This window comes from Rhinoderma darwinii, chromosome 7 (genome assembly GCF_050947455.1).
Source record: "Rhinoderma darwinii isolate aRhiDar2 chromosome 7, aRhiDar2.hap1, whole genome shotgun sequence".
Taxonomy (NCBI): domain Eukaryota; kingdom Metazoa; phylum Chordata; class Amphibia; order Anura; family Rhinodermatidae; genus Rhinoderma; species Rhinoderma darwinii.
Genome location: NC_134693.1, coordinates 70,568,241 through 70,586,144, shown reverse-complemented (window position 1 = coordinate 70,586,144; position 17,904 = coordinate 70,568,241). Strand labels below are relative to the sequence as shown.

The 17,904-nt window shown below is 43.5% G+C and overlaps 1 protein-coding gene across 3 annotated transcripts in view; it reads left to right on the top strand.

The window, feature by feature from the left end:
• The window catches only part of CENPM (centromere protein M), a 158,366-nt gene that overhangs the window by 125,475 nt on the left and 14,987 nt on the right, over positions 1-17,904 (top strand). For 2 of the 3 annotated variants that reach the window (XM_075832276.1, XM_075832275.1), the window contains 2 exons: positions 6,195-6,274; positions 6,456-6,550. In XM_075832276.1, coding sequence (XP_075688391.1) covers positions 6,195-6,274; positions 6,456-6,550 — 175 coding nt within the window. Of the gene's footprint in view, positions 1-6,194; positions 6,275-6,455; positions 6,551-14,088; positions 14,300-17,904 lie in introns of all 3 variants that reach the window. The other variant, XR_012849847.1, reaches the window with a different exon arrangement.

Here is a 17,904-nt window from a genome sequence, read left to right as displayed (position 1 = left end):
GGAGACGCAGGATGTGTTTGACAAACAAGGTAGCCAACGTTTTGGCGTTGGGTAGTTTCTTGAGGGGCACAAAGTGGCACATCTTACTGAAGCGGTCCACCACCACCCACACCACCGACTTGCCTTGGGATGGAGGCAAATCGGTGATAAAATCCATGGAGATATGTGTCCAAGGTCTCTGGGGAATGGGCAACGAACGCAGTAAGCCCGCTGGTCGGGACCTGGGAGTCTTGGACCTAGCACAAACCTCACAAGCGGCGACGTAGGCCTTAACGTCTTTAGGCAACCCAGGCCACCAATAGTTTCTGGCAATGAGGTGTTTGGTACCCAGGATGCCTGGATGGCCAGATAGTGCGGAGTCATGATTTTCCCTAAGTACCCTTAGCCGGAATTGCAGGGGAACAAACAGCTTGTTCTCAGGAAGGTTCCCGGGAGCTGCACCTTGATCAGCAGCAATTTCAGAGACTAAATCAGAATCGATCGAGGAAATGATTATACCTGGAGGCAAAATACAAGCAGGATCTTCCTCCGAAGGAGGGCTGGCCATGAAGCTACGCGACAGTGCATCAGCCTTAATATTTTTAGACCCAGCCCTATAGGTAACCAAAAAATTGAATCTGGTAAAAAATAACGCCCATCGAGCTTGTCTCGGGTTTAGCCTCCGGGCAGATTCTAGGAAAACCAGATTCTTGTGGTCGGTAAGGACCGTTACCTGGTGCCTAGCCCCCTCCAGGAAGTGGCGCCACTCTTCAAATGCCCATTTAATGGCTAAGAGTTCGCGGTTGCCAATATCATAGTTACTTTCAGTTGGCGAAAACTTCCTGGAGAAGTAGGCACAGGGGCGGAGATGGGTGAGGGACCTGGTACCCTGGGACAAGACAGCCCCCACTCCCACCTCAGATGCGTCAACTTCCACGATAAATGGCTCCATTTGATTGGGCTGAACCAGCACCGGGGCCGAGACAAAGCACTTCTTAAGGACCTCAAAAGCCTGGACAGCCTCAGGAGGCCAGTGGAGGAGATCAGCACCTTTGCGAGTGAGGTCCGTAAGGGGCTTAGCGATGACCGAGAAGTGAGCAATAAATCTCCTGTAATAATTAGCAAACCCCAAAAAACACTGTAACGCCTTCAGGGAGGCAGGTTGGACCCATTCCGCCACAGCCTGAACCTTGGCGGGGTCCATGCGGAATTCATGAGGAGTGAGGATTTGACCCAAAAATGGAATCTCCTGTACCCCAAACACACATTTTTCGGTTTTGGCAAACAGTTTATTTTCCCGAAGGACCTGGAGCACCTTCCTGACATGCTCCACGTGGGAGGACCAGTCCTTGGAAAACACCAGTATGTCATCAAGGTACACTACCAGAAAAATCCCCAGGTAATTTCTCAAAATCTCATTTATGAAATTCTGGAAGACCGCAGGGGCATTACACAACCCAAAGGGCATGACGAGGTATTCGAAATGGCCTTCGGGCGTGTTAAACGCAGTCTTCCACTCATCCCCCTCTTTGATGCGAATAAGGTTATACGCCCCCCGTAGATCCAATTTAGAAAACCATTGGGCCCCCTGAACCTGATTAAAGAGATCAGGAATCAAAGGAAGGGGATACTGGTTCCTTACCGTGACCTTATTCAGGCTACGGTAGTCAATGCATGGCCTAAGACCACCATCCTTCTTCCCCACGAAGAAGAAGCCAGCACCTACCGGAGAAGAAGAGGGACGAATGTAACCCTTGGCCAGGGATTCCTGGATATACACTCTCATAGCTTCACGTTCGGGACAAGAAAGATTAAATATCCTACCCTTAGGAAGCTTAGCTCCTGGTACCAATTCGATGGCGCAATCGTATTCTCTATGAGGAGGTAACACTTCGGAGGCCTCCCTAGAGAAAACATCAGCGAAGTCCTGAACAAACTCGGGTAGCGTATTCGCCTCCTTAGGGGGAGAAATAGAATTAACAGAAAAACATGACGTACAACATTCATTACCCCATTTGGTTAGCTCCCCAGTATTCCAGTCAAACGTGGGATTATGCAACTGCAACCAGGGAAGACCTAGAACCAAATCGTACGATAATCCCTGCATCAACCGTACAGAGCATTGCTCCAAATGCATGGAGCCAACAAGGAGTTCAAAAACAGGGGTATGCTGTGTAAAATAACCATTAGCAAGAGGAGTGGCGTCGATACCCACTACCGGGACAGGTTTAGGCAAATCAATAAGAGGCATAGCAAGGGACATAGCAAATTCCACAGACATGATATTAGTAGAGGACCCTGAATCCACGAAAGCACTGCCGGTAGCAGACCTACCACCAAAAGAGACCTGAAAGGGAAGCAAGATCTTAGTACGTTTCATATTTACGGGAAATACCTGTGCGCCCAAGTGACCTCCCCGATGATCACTTAGACGCGGAAGTTCTCTGGCTGCAACCTTACGCTTAGGACAGTTGTTCACTTGATGCTTGTCGTCCCCACAGTAGAAGCAGAGACCATTCTTCCTGCGGAATTCTCTACGTTGTTGGGGGGACACGGAGGCCCCGAGTTGCATAGGTATCTCTGAATCTTTCGGGGAGGAACGAAGCAACGGAGCTTCGGGAGGCATCATGGGGGAGTCGGAGGAGAAAACACAAACGTTCACGTTGTCGTTCCCTGAGACGTCTGTCAAGTCGTATCGCTAAAGCCATAACCTGGTCTAGGGAGTCAGAAGAGGGATAGCTAACTAGCAGGTCTTTCAGGGCATTCGACAGACACAACCTAAACTGGCACCTTAAGGCAGGGTCATTCCACCGAGAGGAAAAGGGGCCGTTGCCCACGGCAACACCGTGAGCAACCAGAGTGGTGAACGAGCCGAGTCAAGCCAGGAGTGTGCGAGGTACAAAACGAAAAGCAGAAGAGTAGTCGGTAAGCCAGGGTCGGTATGGAGCAGGATCAAAAATAGCAGGAGCTGTAGCTGGGCCAGGAACCACAAGGAAAGAAACAAAAGCAATAACAAGCACCGAGGGACAGGAAGTGCAGGCTTAAATAAACCGAGGGCGGGAGCTAGCTGAGTCTGGCCAGGTTACGATAGGCTCTCCCACTCCTAAGCCTGCCAGCCTGAATGGTGGAAGCAGGAGTCAGTCTCAGGGATGTATTCTCAGGTGCTGACTGATTAGTTCTGGGAGTTAACCCAGCTGTGCCTGGCAGATCCTTTACAACGGATGGTGCAAAGTGAAAATTGTCATTTTTTTTTTACCTAGAGAAGTCATTTCAGTGGCAAATATGTTGTGCCCAGCTTATGCCACTGAAGACTCGCACCCCAAAAATTGTTAAAAGGGTTCTTCCTGGTATGGCGATGCCATAAATGTGGAAGTGTACAGCTGTTTGGGCACAGTGTAAGGCTCAGAATGGATGGAGCGCCGTTTGGCTTTTGGAGTGCAGATTTTGTTTTGTTTGGTGTTTTACTGTTATTTCAGCTTATAATGTGGGGGCATAGGTAAGCAGGGCATAATCAAGTGGTATAATAATGGGGTAAAAAAAATATTGTTTCGCTTTGAAGCAATCCTTTATGCACAGGCCAGTGTTGCACTGATAAATGGTGTCCTTTCTTATCCCCCTTTTGGTACACACTCTGCACCTTTGCAGTTTGGGGATTTTCTTGGGAAAGTGTTGTCTTGGTATAATACTGGCACCCTTGCTTCTAGCAGATGTGTTTTGAGCCCTCCCCTTCCTGGTTCCCTAACATTAAGGTGAATTTTAGTCAATATCTTCATATCACGATGGGGCGATTTTTAATTTTCTTTATCCGAATGTTCTTTGAGAATTGGGAATCACATTAATGTGGGCCATATTAGAGAAAAGGCCCAGGTGTCCACCCTGTTGAATAGAAATATAGGAGACTAAGGGAGGGGCCAGAGTAGGAGCATACTTCTTATAATACATTCCAGAAAACCAATCCGGGCTTGCGGCCCTGGAGCCTGGAAGGTTTAATGGCCGCAGAAGCCTGGAGACCCTCGTCCAAGGGGAGATGTTTCCATTAAATCCTGATGTTCATAGAATAGGCTAAGGACAATGTCCAGGGATAGGACTTCATAAGCAAGGGCTGTAGAGAAAGCAGCAAGAGGGGCATAAAGGTGGGAATAAAAATTATAAAATTACTTTTAAAATGTGTTTAGGGTCTTGGATGAGGTCCCCCCTCCCCGATTATATAGGCAACCTAGGAAGCGCTTAGACACCCACTCTGGGAGAAAGTTCACATGCAAGAAGGACATTTAGGTTTATCCTTCAACATTTAAAATCGACACTTAGTTCAACGTAAACTCTTTTCTGCGTAAGTCGTCAGACATAGATTCAGATGAGTATGAGCTGCCTCAATGTCTGAACGCAAATCTACGGAGGGATTTACTTTGTGTGCTCGATGTAAGTCTTTCAAGTAATATTTTTGTACGATCAATGTCTGTTGCATTTTTTTTTCTTGTGAAACCCAATTTAAATGAACAGACCTCTAATAGTGGCCTTATGAGCTTTCCAGTAAATGATTGGGGATGTCTAGGAAGGGGGATTTCCACGTAAATAATTAGAGGGCTGACTGTATTTCCAAGCATACCTCAGGATCTCTCAAAAAGGATTCATTAAGCCAATGGAAGCCATATCCCGAGTAAATAGGTCATGCAAAAGTATAGAAATGGGAGATCGTTCAGACCAAGGTGTAGTAAGAATAGTCGACTTGGTTAATAGGGGCAGAAGGGACGATGATACCCACACATGATCTATCCACCAAGTCCTTAGAGTGTAGCAACAGAGCCAATTTGGTATCTGTCTTGCACGGAGTGGCCTGTCTAGTATGTAAGGGATCAGATTTACCCAGGGAAAGGTCAATACCCAAATTGGTATAACCTACCATTATGAGGGAAGCAAAGATGTAAGGGAGACCGAATCCAGCATTTTGGTGAAAAAAAGATCATCTCTCTATTATGGGCATGCTAGTTAAGGAAAGTAAGGGGTTTACTTTCGATTAGTTCCTGAGACCAAGAGAGAAGACCTATCAGTATTGCGGATTACCTCTTGAGAGCGGAATTGCACCACCGAGATCCATATTCCAACCCCTCTTGTTTTATCCAGAGCATTAGCTTGAAAATAGGTGGAAATATTTCGGGTATGAAACCGAAGAGATATGAGTCTGCTGTAGAAAAAAACCCTCAACATGTATAGATTTATAGTAACGAAGGGTTTGTTCCTTTTATTCTGGGAATTTAGCCCATGTGCGTTATGAGATAGTAATGTCAAGCCCTAGTTAACTACAGTGGATGCCATTGTGAAGGGGAAAGTATGCGCCTATTTAACACAAGACTCCCATTAGGTGAAATGGATACCATAGGAATTGAGAAAGCATAATCGTTGGCAGAGAGATGGCAGACCTTTAGAAAAGAAAATAGAGGAAAAAAAAGGGGAAGGGGACTAGGTCCATAGCTACCAAGTCCATCCCTCCTTGCAGCGGGCTCTGGTGAACACCTAGAGGTAGCCTTAGACTCTGCTAACCGGAGTGGTGTTGGAGTATAGGTAGCTTGTGGTTAGCTAGAGATTCCATAACACAAGTCAAAGTTGAATCGATATATCGAAACCTGGAGTAAACGGATTGATTTCTTAAAATCAAATAGACTAGATAGATATCTTCTATAGATAGGACTCTATTATTACCTGATTTTAAATTTTCTGATTTATATTATATATATATATAATTGGAGACACACCCTTCACAAATCTACTATTTGGCAGATAAGCTGTAATATATTTGTTATGTCTATAATTGTGTTTAAAGAGGACTGGTCATTGTAACGGCCGCCATTCCCCACCACCGCTGTATACTTCTCGTCGCGGCAATCCCTTGCGCCTGGTCGGTGCCACGTGCCTTCCTCCGTCAGGTTTGCTTGCGGCCTCCATCGCCGCCACTCTCTTTCTGCATTTCCTAGTGTGCGTGAGCATTGATCCTTGCGGTCCTAAAGCACTAGCATGTGCAAAGTTTTATACCCCGCTTTCCCAGTGTATAAAGGGACCTCCCTTTCCTTTGCACATTGCCTGAGCAATTAGGTTCATCCTAGCTAGTCTAGTGATTCCTCGTGTTATACTTTGTTGAATTTCCTGTATTTAACCTCTTTTTGCACATTTAACTATCCTTGCCTCTTGATTGATACTGTATATCAAATATTTTTTTTCAGCCTGTCTACTGTTGTTTCTTCTATTGCAATCTTGGATGCCAACTTTTTCCTTGGGAAGGTGTGTTTTCTAGCCACAAAAGGTACAGACGCTATATGTATGTATGTGTCCATATATATTTGTGTGTGTGTGCGTGTGTATATATATATATATATATATATATATATATAGATATATATTGTATGTTTTGTGTATAAATAATTTATTGATCCAGACTAAAAATCTTACATATTTTTGTAATTCTTTTATTTTTTATTTTTAAGGTAGGCATGGGAATGTTCAGCATGCAGTGGATATAAGCATTGTAAAAGATCTTGCAGACCAATATCTGAGTCTCTTAATCCAGACTGAACTTGACGTAAGTAGTGTAAAGAGTTTTAAGTACCGTACTTCAATATAAACACTTTTGCCTGTAAATTTATTAGTAGCAATGTTTTTTTAAGTTTTTATTTTAAAGCAGTGTATGTGTTTTATGTTTCCTTGTACTACTTTAATTTATTAAGCAACCACATAAAAAAGAAAAATGGGAAAAAAACAAAACACGCAACACAAACACTACACTTCATGGTACATCTGACTAATTGCAAGTAATACGGTGTTCAGATAGTGAAGAAAAACATGGAACAAGCATATGTCTCTTCAGGTCGCCAACAGACGAGTAAAACAAAGAATGAGCAGCCATAAATATGTAATGTGTTTCAGGGTATACAGTATCATATTCTTCACAGAGACATGTTAAAAAGAAAATCAGAAGAGAAACTTATATATAAAGAAAAATGTTGCCAAAGTGACTTACATCATACAGGTTAAAGGTGAAGAGATGATAGAATGATAACTTATGCAATGATTACTTAGTCACATGTAAAATAAATCATTATATATGAAAAATTAGATATATAGAGGTGATAAATAACAAGCCAAACGTGAGGGCTGATAGATTCCTTAATTACAAATGATTATTCAGTTAATTATGTCAGTCAGGAACCTAATTTTGAAAAAAAACAAAAACTTAATTTTTATTGTTTGAAAAGGTAGATATTTCCAGCTAATCATAAATAAGCATGTATTAGGCATACATGTTACTGTTTTTATTAGGCATACATGTTTCGGCATTTGTGTACTGTGTGCATATACAAGGGTCAAACACACAGTTTCTGTGCGTGAGACAGGTGTGAATCAGGCCCATCTTTTTCTCCAGGCGTAGTTACATTCACCATCTATCTTATTGTGGAAGTCTGAGTCATCACTCTTCATAAAGGTGGCCCAAAGCATGTTTCATCCAGGTATACGAGAACAAAAAAATGAGACATAGAGCGCTCCTCGAAGGTGATACTGTAGATTCAAAGACAGAAGGTACTAGCAAAGGTGTTTTAGGAAACTACGTCACCTTCTGTGGTTGTGCTGGACAGTCGGCACAACTCTATCATCTAGCATGTGGAGACATTGAGCTCCAAACATAGGTAGTGTGCTGGCCTTCGGAGCTAAATAATCAGCAGGATCCGATGTAGGAAAGCAGTCCAAAGAAACTCTGTGGGCCTCTCAGTGGGTGAAGAATAAAACCGCTTTATTGCTTAAAAAAGACACGTGTATTGAAACCGCATATGTCTCTGTATATGAATCACATACAGAGACATATGCAATTTCAATACACGTGTCTTTTTTTAAGCAATAAAGCTGTTTTATGTTTCATCCAGCTTAGTGGCCTCATGGGAATTACTTTTGCAGTAGAAAAGCCAGGCATTCAGCTAAGCAAAGAGATCTAAGGTGTGGTCTAAGTGTATTGAAATTCTCTATCGCTAGTACAATTGTAAACAAAAACTATGAAAAAAAAATGAAACCAGTATTCCAATACACAAGGTTCATGTTGTAACATTAAAATGTATACGGCAAATTTATAAAAAAAAAAAGGGACAAAAGACCATTCTATAAAATGAACCCCATGACTGCTATAAGTTTCCAGACTTTATGGTCGCCAGAACAATTTTGACACTTCTTAGATCATATTATACACCCATACGCATATATTTATCTGAAATTAGACACCTGGCACATTGTCAAAGTGCTACCCAGCACTTTACACTCATAGAAGTTCATTAAATTTGGCATCAGTGTAATTTTTTTTTAAATTAAAAGCATGTATACAATTCATGCTGGTGGCTAAAAAGCTGACCTAAAGCAGAACCTTAGTGCACAACACCTCATAAAAACATCATACAGAACTCATGCAGAGGTAATACATGTCGCTCATGACTATAGCTTAACCAAATCATCACAATTTAAATCTGGTTTTAGGCAACAAATAAACCCGCCCCCCCCCCCAGGAAAAAAAAAAAAGCTGGATCTCTTGAAAAGTCAGTATACCACCAGACCCCGATTTTATTATGTGAAAATAATTAAATAACCTGATGGTTTCAGTCAGTTCATACCGCTCATTACAGCCATAGTCACTTTCATACAACTTTGTGAAAAATAACATATTAAAAAAACAAAAAAATGTATAGTATTTGTGACAAAGAATATCATTCGAGCAAAAAAGCTGAGACAGAGGGCATATGCAACATCTGCAAATATTTAAAATATATATTGCACACACAAGCAGCTGTACTGAAATATAGCTTTTATTTCATATACACTCCCAACCCCTCATGAGATTTCACATAAATTTTAAGCAAAAAGTACATTTTCCGCTAAAAATGTATCAATCATTCATGATAAGAAGAATCCACGTCACCTTGCAATTAACAAATAGCAGCAGTCTGGCTCTTTCACCAGTTTATAACTTCACTATCTCCTACCAAATCTAACAGGCACTTTAATGCAGATACCTACTGGTTTTTTAAAAATCAAAAAACTTTAATTATTGACAAAGTTATGATCATTTTTAGATTTATGTCAATTTTCTCTAAAAGACCAACTTTGTTTTTTTTTCCTTCCACCATGTGGGTGTTGTATAGAAAAGTGTATAACGCTGACCAATCAGCCTCATACACTTCTCTTCAGTCCAGTCTTGATTAACAGCCCAGCGTGATCTCCGCTAAAATCGCGAGATCACGCTGTGACATCACTTCCTGCTACAGGTCCTTTACCGGAGCGACGGAAGACTGACCAGACATAGACTCCAGACGTGTCAGGACGATTGTCCGAATCTGCAGCAGCATCATAGCGTGCAGGTAAGTATAGAAAACCCCCTAGGGACAAGCACATGTTTTACGTGTGTCCCCCACGGCAACGAGCATTAGGGATTTAGTTCACAGAGCAGACATCCCCCCCTTGGCAGCAAGCATCTGAGGGCATTACCGCCAGTACACATATCCCCTTGACAACGAGCATTTCTGGGCATTACAACCAGTAACCATACCCTCTTGGCAATGAGCATTTATGGGGCATTACCACCAGTACCCATACTCCCTTGGCAATGATCATTTCTGGCCATTACAACCAGTACCCATACCCCCTTAGGCAACAAGCATTTCAGGGCATTACCACCAGTATCCATACCCCCTTGGCAACGAGCATTTAAGGGCATTACCACCAGTACTCATACCCCCTTGGCAACAAGCATTTTAGGGGCACTACCACCAGTACCCATACCCCTTGGCAACGAGCATTTCATGGGCTTTACCACCACAACACATACTACCTTGGCAACGAGCATTTAAGGGGCAGTACCACCAGTACCAATATCCCCTTTGGCAACGATAATTTATGGGCATTACCGCCAGTACACATTCCCTTGGCAATGAGCATTTCTGGGCATTACAACCAGTACTCATACCCCCTTTGGCGACAAGCATTTCAGGTCATTACCACCAGTTGGCAATGAGCATTTATGGGGCATTACCTCTGTACCCATACCTCCTTGGCAACGAGCATTTCTGGCCATTACAACCAGTACCCATACCCCCTTAGGCAACCAGCATTTCAGGGCATTACCACCAGCACCCATACTCCCTTGGCTATGAGCATTTATGGGTCAGTACCTCCAGTACCCATATCCCCTTTGGCAACAAGCATTTCCGGGTCATTACCACCAGGACCCATTCCCCCTTGGCAACGAGCATTTCAGGAGCATTACCCCCAGTACCTATACTCCCTTGGCAACGAGCATTTCAGGGGTTTTACCACCATAACACATACCCCCTTGGCAACGAGCATTTATGGGGCAGTACCACCAGTACCCATATCCCCTTTGGCAGCGAGCATTTGAGGGCATTACAACCAGTACCCATACCCCCTTGGCAACGAGCACTTATGGGGCATTACCTCAGTACCCATACCCCCTTGGCAATGAGCATTTCTGGCCATTACAATCAGTACCAATACCCCCTTTGGCGACGAGCATTTCAGGGCATTACCAAGAGTACCCATACTCCCTTGGCAATGAGCATTTATGGGGCAGTACCACCAGTACCCATATCCCCTTTGACAACAAGCATTTCAGGGAATTACCACCAGTACCCATACCCCTTTGGCAACAAGCATTTCAGGGCATTACCACCAGTACCCATACTCCCTTGGCAACTATCATTTCAGGGGCATTACCACCAGTACCCATACACCCTTGGCAACGAGCATTTCATAGGCGTTACCACCATAACACACATCCCTTTTGGTAATGAGCATTTCATGGGCATTACCACCAGTACTTATACCCACTTGGCAATGAGCATCTATGAGGCAGTACTACCAGTACCCATATCCCCTTTGGCAACAAGCTTATTAGTGGAATTACAAGCTGAACCCTTCCCCACTTGGCAACAAGCATATCAGGGGTTTTACCACCAGTACACATACCCCCTTGGAATGAGCATTTTGGGGCATTACCACAAGTTGTATCGATCTTGGGCCATTAAATAAAGATGCAATGAGATTAAATTAATTTGGGCAGATGCAGAGTTAAACGTCGGGTCATTGACCACTATACGGCTGCTCCCCCTGCTGGAGAGACTGGCACAATTCCCTTGTGCTTGTTTATCCAGGAGGTGGGGCTGACACGTTCGCACTCGCAGGCTACTGGAGGCGGCCTCCGTTGCCATGGAAGCGTCTGACGCTTCGCGGCGTCGTGTCTGACTTCATCGGTGTTGGCCCGGTGTCGCGCTTTTTTTGTCCCTGCGGGGAAGACACGCGTCTCATACCGGCTATCTGCTCATTACATCCTTCAGCTATTACATGGTAAGCCAACTGCTCCTGATTGGTCTATGGACCTTTAAATGTCTTTTTGTGACTCTCTGGCACCGTTCCCAGATGAAGGCCTGGAGCCGAAATGCGCGTCGGGATGTGACGCCAGGTAGCCATCACTGATTTCATGGGTAAGGTATTATATAACTATATATGCCATCCACTCATTCTTATAGTTTATAAAAAAATGCTCTTTAAATGTCATCTAAATCTCACCTAACAATTACAAGTTAGTTGTAGGAGTATGCATGGAGATTGCGATGACATTATCTCTCTGTGCTTATGTACATATTTTTAATTAAAGGCATAAACTTTAATGCACGAAGGTACAAAAACTTAAACAAATCACAGCATGGGTACAGAAATAATGACTGTTGCTGTAAAGGATCTGCCAGGTACTACGTCTGTGTATACTCCCGGCATTAATCAGTCGACACCTGAGGCCAGACCTCTTAGACTGACACCGGCTCCCACCAACCAGGGTGGCAGGCTCAGGAGTGGGAGAGCCTATCGCGGCCTGGTCAGTCGGAGTTAGCTCCGCCCCCTGTCCATTTATACCTGCCGTGTTCTCTTCCTCAGGGTTGTTATTCTTCTTGGATTCCTGGCCCCACTGCTGCCTTGCTCCAGCCTGCTTCTGCCTTGCTTCAGTTCCGCTTCTCCTGCTTCGCTTTGCCCCTGGCTTGCTTCCTGCTCCGTGCTCTCGTTGGTATACTCCACTACATCCTGATCCTGACTGACTCATTCACCGCTCCGTTTCCTCGCGGCGTTCCGTGGGCTACCGCCCCTTCCCTTGCGTGTTCCCTGTTTGTACTCCCTTGCACTTAGACAGCGTAGGGACCGCCGCCAAGTTGTACCCCGTCGCCTAGGGCGGGTCGTTGCAAGTAGGCAGGGACAGGGCGGTGGGTAGATTAGGGCTCACTTGTTCCCTTCACCTCCTTCCTGCCATTACAGTTGCTATTTGGTGTCCATTACCTCACTGTGGTTAGTCATCCCTGAATTTTATACTGAGATATGTGTTTTTAAATTTTTGGATTGAATAAAAATTTATACTTTTACAAATATTTGAGTGTCAGACTCTATTTCGTTGTAAGTTATTGTTCTCTATTGAGTTAAATGACATCATTGTTATCCTTGCATAATATCGGGCATATGTATACCTCCCACCTCATACTGGTTATAAGTATGGGATCATTCCCATCATGGTAGAGGGGATTTATGGTTGATCTCTGCTTTAGGTTTAGCATTACCACCAGTACCCATACCCCCTTGGCAACGGGCATTTCAGGGGCATTACCACCAGTACCCATACCCCCTTGGCAACGAGCATTTCAGGGGCATTACCACCAGCACCCATACACTCTTGCACTTAAAATTATAAGAGAAGTCTTCTATGATCCAGAGGATGAAAATTGTGGATTTCTAATGTTCAGGGAAGAACCCTCTGAATATTTGGCCTTGGAATAGTATTTTGTAAATTTATTATCTCAAATTTGAAGATTAAAATTTGAGTTTAAAACTTTTTTTATTTTGTATTTATCTTGATTTTTTTCCGATTTAATATAACTTTGCTAACAAATTCTATAAACACTTTAAAAAAAATATTATTCCACAATTAATAATTAGCAAAAAAATGACAATAAAACTTTAATATAATCCAAAATATTTTATTTTATTAAGCATACACACTGATTTAGATAAAAATATTAAATCAAAACATGTTAGAAGTTTAATCATCATGACACACGTTGAATAAATTATAAATTTTTCTCAATTTGATATGGGATTTTAAAAATCAAATCTGTGGTGGGTTGAGCAAAGTAAGTACTATAAATCCGAACTGTATATTTCATAAATTATTACACAATCTTGCCTTTGGGTCCAAATACAAATTGTAATGAAATCTGCAAGAACATTTTACCGTTTGTCTCCAGCGCTATAAGAAATAACAATCCTTATCCAGCAGGAAGGAACACCAGACAGACAGGGCGACTGTTTGAGTCTGTGGAGATAATGTAGACAGCTAGAAGTAGACACACGTACAGACCACAACTCCTGTGTACCAAAGACACATATCACAGTAGAAGCCTCGTTACAGTGCCTGGGTCAACACTTACCCTGACAAACGCGGGGAGACTAGTGAACCTGTGGAGAAAATGTAAATAATATAGGACAATCCACATACTACGTTGGGTCTACACTCATATCGGCATTTTGTCTTACACAAGAGGACTTCCACAACTCTAGTCAAGCGACATCTTTGAGTAGACACATGTAGTAAGTTTCCTTTAAAAGTGTCCTGTAAAATCGAATTAAAATAATTAATAAAACTGCCAAACAACTAAACAAACTTGAACTACTTACAGCAATATAACAACTATACAAACCATTCATTTTTATTTTTTCCTGAACAGCAGCAATCTTGTCGCTTACAAAACCTACTGAAGTGCTGCTCCAAAAATTCTCTTTTGATTGGTCTTTCTACATTGGCAATGTTGGGTGGAAGCGTTGTAACTCTGCTTTGCCATGTATGATTTGCCTCACCCTGTGCAATTTTTAGACAGTCCTCCAGTATTCTTTCAGTATGGTAGATGCTCATCGGTTAAAATACATTTTTGATTAAACACCTTTTCTTCCGTTTGGTAGCATTAACTTTGTCCTTTGAGTACCAATAGTGTCACAATTTGTTTTTTGTACATGAACAGCTTATTTTCTTTCAAGGTTGTGGTTATGCGCCAGGATAGCAAGTTTGGTCCTAGCTTCTATTCCATCAATGCCAAAGTGAATTTGTTTTGATCTATATTTCAACACTAATCTGTGGAAGGCCTGTAACGGTCCAGTGTGGCAATTTCTGATGAGGTGTGGAACATCCGTCAACAGCTGTGGATTACAGACAACTTCTTCCACTCTTCGATAAGCAATGCTTCCAGGGGTAGGCCATAGCACTGAAGTTTGTGGTTAGGTGGACAAATCATCATGAGCACATTTTTTGTAAAGAACGGCATCTTCCCATTAGTGACAGTTGATGATGTGTTTCAGGACAGACTTCCAACGTTCCTTGAAAAAGTCCTCATTTAGACTCCACCAGCAATGGTTCACGACTTTATCAATCCATGGTATGATAGGTCTGCCGAGGATTCCACTACTTACCTTCAGCAATTTTTTTCTTAATGTCTTTACATAATGACAGATTTCATACTGATGGTCTAGGTCGTGGCACACATCTCGCAACAACTTTTGGATACTGACGTGACTGTCAGAGGCAAAAATGCAAACATCAAATCCTTCAGACAAAATTCTATCCATAACCATTTTAAATACAAATTTCTCCATTGCAATGGAAGAAGTGCACGGGCTCCTCTGGGCAACTTGAAAATCCATGATTTTTTCTGTATACAAATCCACTACAGTGTACGTACAGTATTTCGCAATGTCATTGACTGTCACACTGCCCATCTCCAGTGAAACATATAGGAAGAGTTGATTGTTCGTTTTTTTTATTTTATTCTTCTCTTCAAGCCAGGCGACTTCAATTGCAGGAAAAATAAATGTTGACTGGTACCTGTAGAGCAGGGGTCTCAAGCACGCGGGCCGCATGCGGCCCCTGGGGCTGTCATCTGCGGCCCGCGGGATACCGAGCCGCTAAACTCTGGAATTCCCTGACATCGCTGTCCACATATGAACAGCGATGTCTGGGGCTTCCCCAGAGCCGGAGTCCCGTGCAGAGCGCTAGTATCTGCTCTGCTCCGGGACTCTGTGGAATTCCCTGTCATCGCTGTCCATATATGGACAGTGTGTCAGTGTCTTCCCCAGAGCGGAGTCCCGAGCAGAGCGCTAGTACAGGATCTGCTTCGGGACTCTGTGGAATTCCCTGACATCGCTGTCCGTTTATGGACAGTGTGTCAGGGTCTTCCCCAGAGCAGAGTCCCGTGCAGAGCGCTAGTAAAGGCTCTGCTCCGGGACTCTGTGGAAATCCCTGACATCACTGTCCATATATGGACAATGTGTCAGGGTCTTCCCCAGAGCAGAGTCCCAAGCAGAGCGCTAGTACAGGCTCTGCTCCGGGACTCTGTGGAATTCCCCAGAGCAGGAGTCCCAGTGATGTCAGGACCACAGCTGGAGTCTCAAGAAGAGCCTACTGGCGCTCTGCCTGGGACTCCAGCTCTGGCGTTGCCCCTGACATCTCTGTCCATATATGGACAGTGATGTCAGGAGCAGAGCTGGAATCCCAACCAGAGTGCTAGAAGGGCACTGAGGCAGCATCCACGGAGGGCACTGAGGCAGCATCCACGGAGGGCACTGAGGCAGCATCCACGGAGGGCACTGCGGCAGCATCCACGGAGGGCACTGCGGCAGCATCCACGGAGGGCACAGTGGCACTATTTAAAAAGGGGCTGCCCAATTGACGTGTGTCTGCCAAACGCTGCCAACTGAGCCGCCGGACTGCATTTAGCGACACTTAAACTGGAAAACTGGATTGTTGAAATAAGCACGTGGAGAAATATCTCAAATTTTAAACCTAGCGGTATTATTATAGTAATGTAGTATTAATTTTATAGTAATGTAATATAGTGTTATAGTAGTTCAAATAAGTAATTTATTAGCCCGTTAGTGACCGGCCCATAGTCTTTTTACGTCGGTCACTGACGGGCCTTATTCCGATGCCATAGACTTTTTACGTCGCGGCATCGGAATAAGTAAACAGAGCAGGGAGCTGTCAAATCTCCCTGCTCTCAGCTGCCAGAGGCAGCTGAGGGCTGGGAGCGTCCCTGCTCTGCCGGGTGAGATGGATATTAGAATCGATCTCACCCGTTTAACCCCTCAGATGCGGTGCTCAATAGCGAGCACCGCATCTGAGTGGTTTTGGAGAGGGAGGGAGCTCCCTCTCTCTCCCACCGACACCCGGCGATACGATCGCCGAGTGTCTGTGTCTCCAATGGCAGCCGGGGGCCTGATAAAGGCCCCCAGATCTGCCTGTAATGAATGCCTGCTAGATCATGCCGCAGGCATGACCTAGCAGATGCCTGTCTGTTTTAAACGGACAGGCATAATACACTGCAATACAGAAGTATTGCAGTGTATTATAATAGCGATCGGAGGATCGCATATTAAAGTCCCCTAGTGGGACTAGTAAAAAAGTTTAAAAAAAAGTTTAATAAAGTTAATAAAAAAAAAATGTGAAAAACCCACTTTTTCCCCTTACAAACTGCTTTACTATTAAAAAAACAAAATAAAGTTAAAAAGTTACACATATTTGGTATCGCCGCGTCCGTAAGGACCCCGACCATAAAGCTATTACATTACTTAACACGCACGGTGAACGCCGTAAAAAATGAAATCAAAAATTGCTGTTTTCTGTGAATCCTGACTTTAAAAAAATGTGATTAAAAAATGATCGAACAGTCGCATCTACTCTAAAATGGTACCAATAAAAACTACAAGTCTTCCCGCAAAAAAAAAGCCCTCCTACAACTGCATCGGCGAAAAAATACAAACGTTACGGCTCTTCAAATATGGAGACACAAAAACAAATAATTTTGAAAAAAAAGCGTTTTTACTGTGTAAAAGTAGTAAAACATACACAAACTATATAAATTTGGTATTGTTGCAATCGTAACAACCCGCTGAATAAACTTATTGTGTTATTTATACCACACGGTAAACGGTATAGATTTAGGACGCAAAAAAGAGTGGCGACATTTCAGATTTTTTTTCTATTCCCCCCCCCCCAAAAAAAGTTAATAAAAGTTAATCAATAAATAATATGTACCTCAAAATGGTGCTATTAAAAAATACAACTTGTCCCGCAAAAAACAAAACCTTACACAGCTATGTCGACGCAAAAAAAAGTTATAGCTCTTAGAATGCGACGATGGAAAAACGTAAAAAATAGGACCAGTGTCACGAAAAAAAAATGTTTTTAGACCAATTTGCTTTTAGTGTTTTATTAAACATTTTTTTATTTATTTGTGTTTTACTTTTTTTTTTATTTTTTCACTTTTTCTTGTCCATGGGGGCTGCCCTTTTTTTTTCCATCTCTGTATGTGTCGATTAACGACACATACAGAGATGGAATACGGCACATACAGTCCCATAGTGAATGCGAACGGGGCCCGTTCCATCCACTATCCTGTACGCCGTCTGTGTGGGAACGGCGCATGCGCCGCTCCCACACAGTCCAAATTGAACGGTGCGACGTCCGGCGCCATTTTCTTGTGGACCGGAAGTCGCGGCCAGACAGTAAGATTACTACTTCCGGTCGCGGCTTCCAGACTTGTGCACTTGGAGCGGAGGTAGCAGACGGAGCGGAGGGACCGGAGGGAGCGGCGGCAGCAGGAGCAGGTAAGTTAGGTCTGTGTATGTACGTGTTTTACTGTGTGTTTACTACTGTATGTTAACCTACTACACTGTGTGTTAGCTCAAAAAATGGCGACACACAGTGTAGGAGGTTTGACCGTTCAATCCCCTCGTTTCTCCCGGCACTAGCCAGGATAAAGGAGGGGGGATTCTGAGAGCTCACTAGAGCGAGTGAGTTTT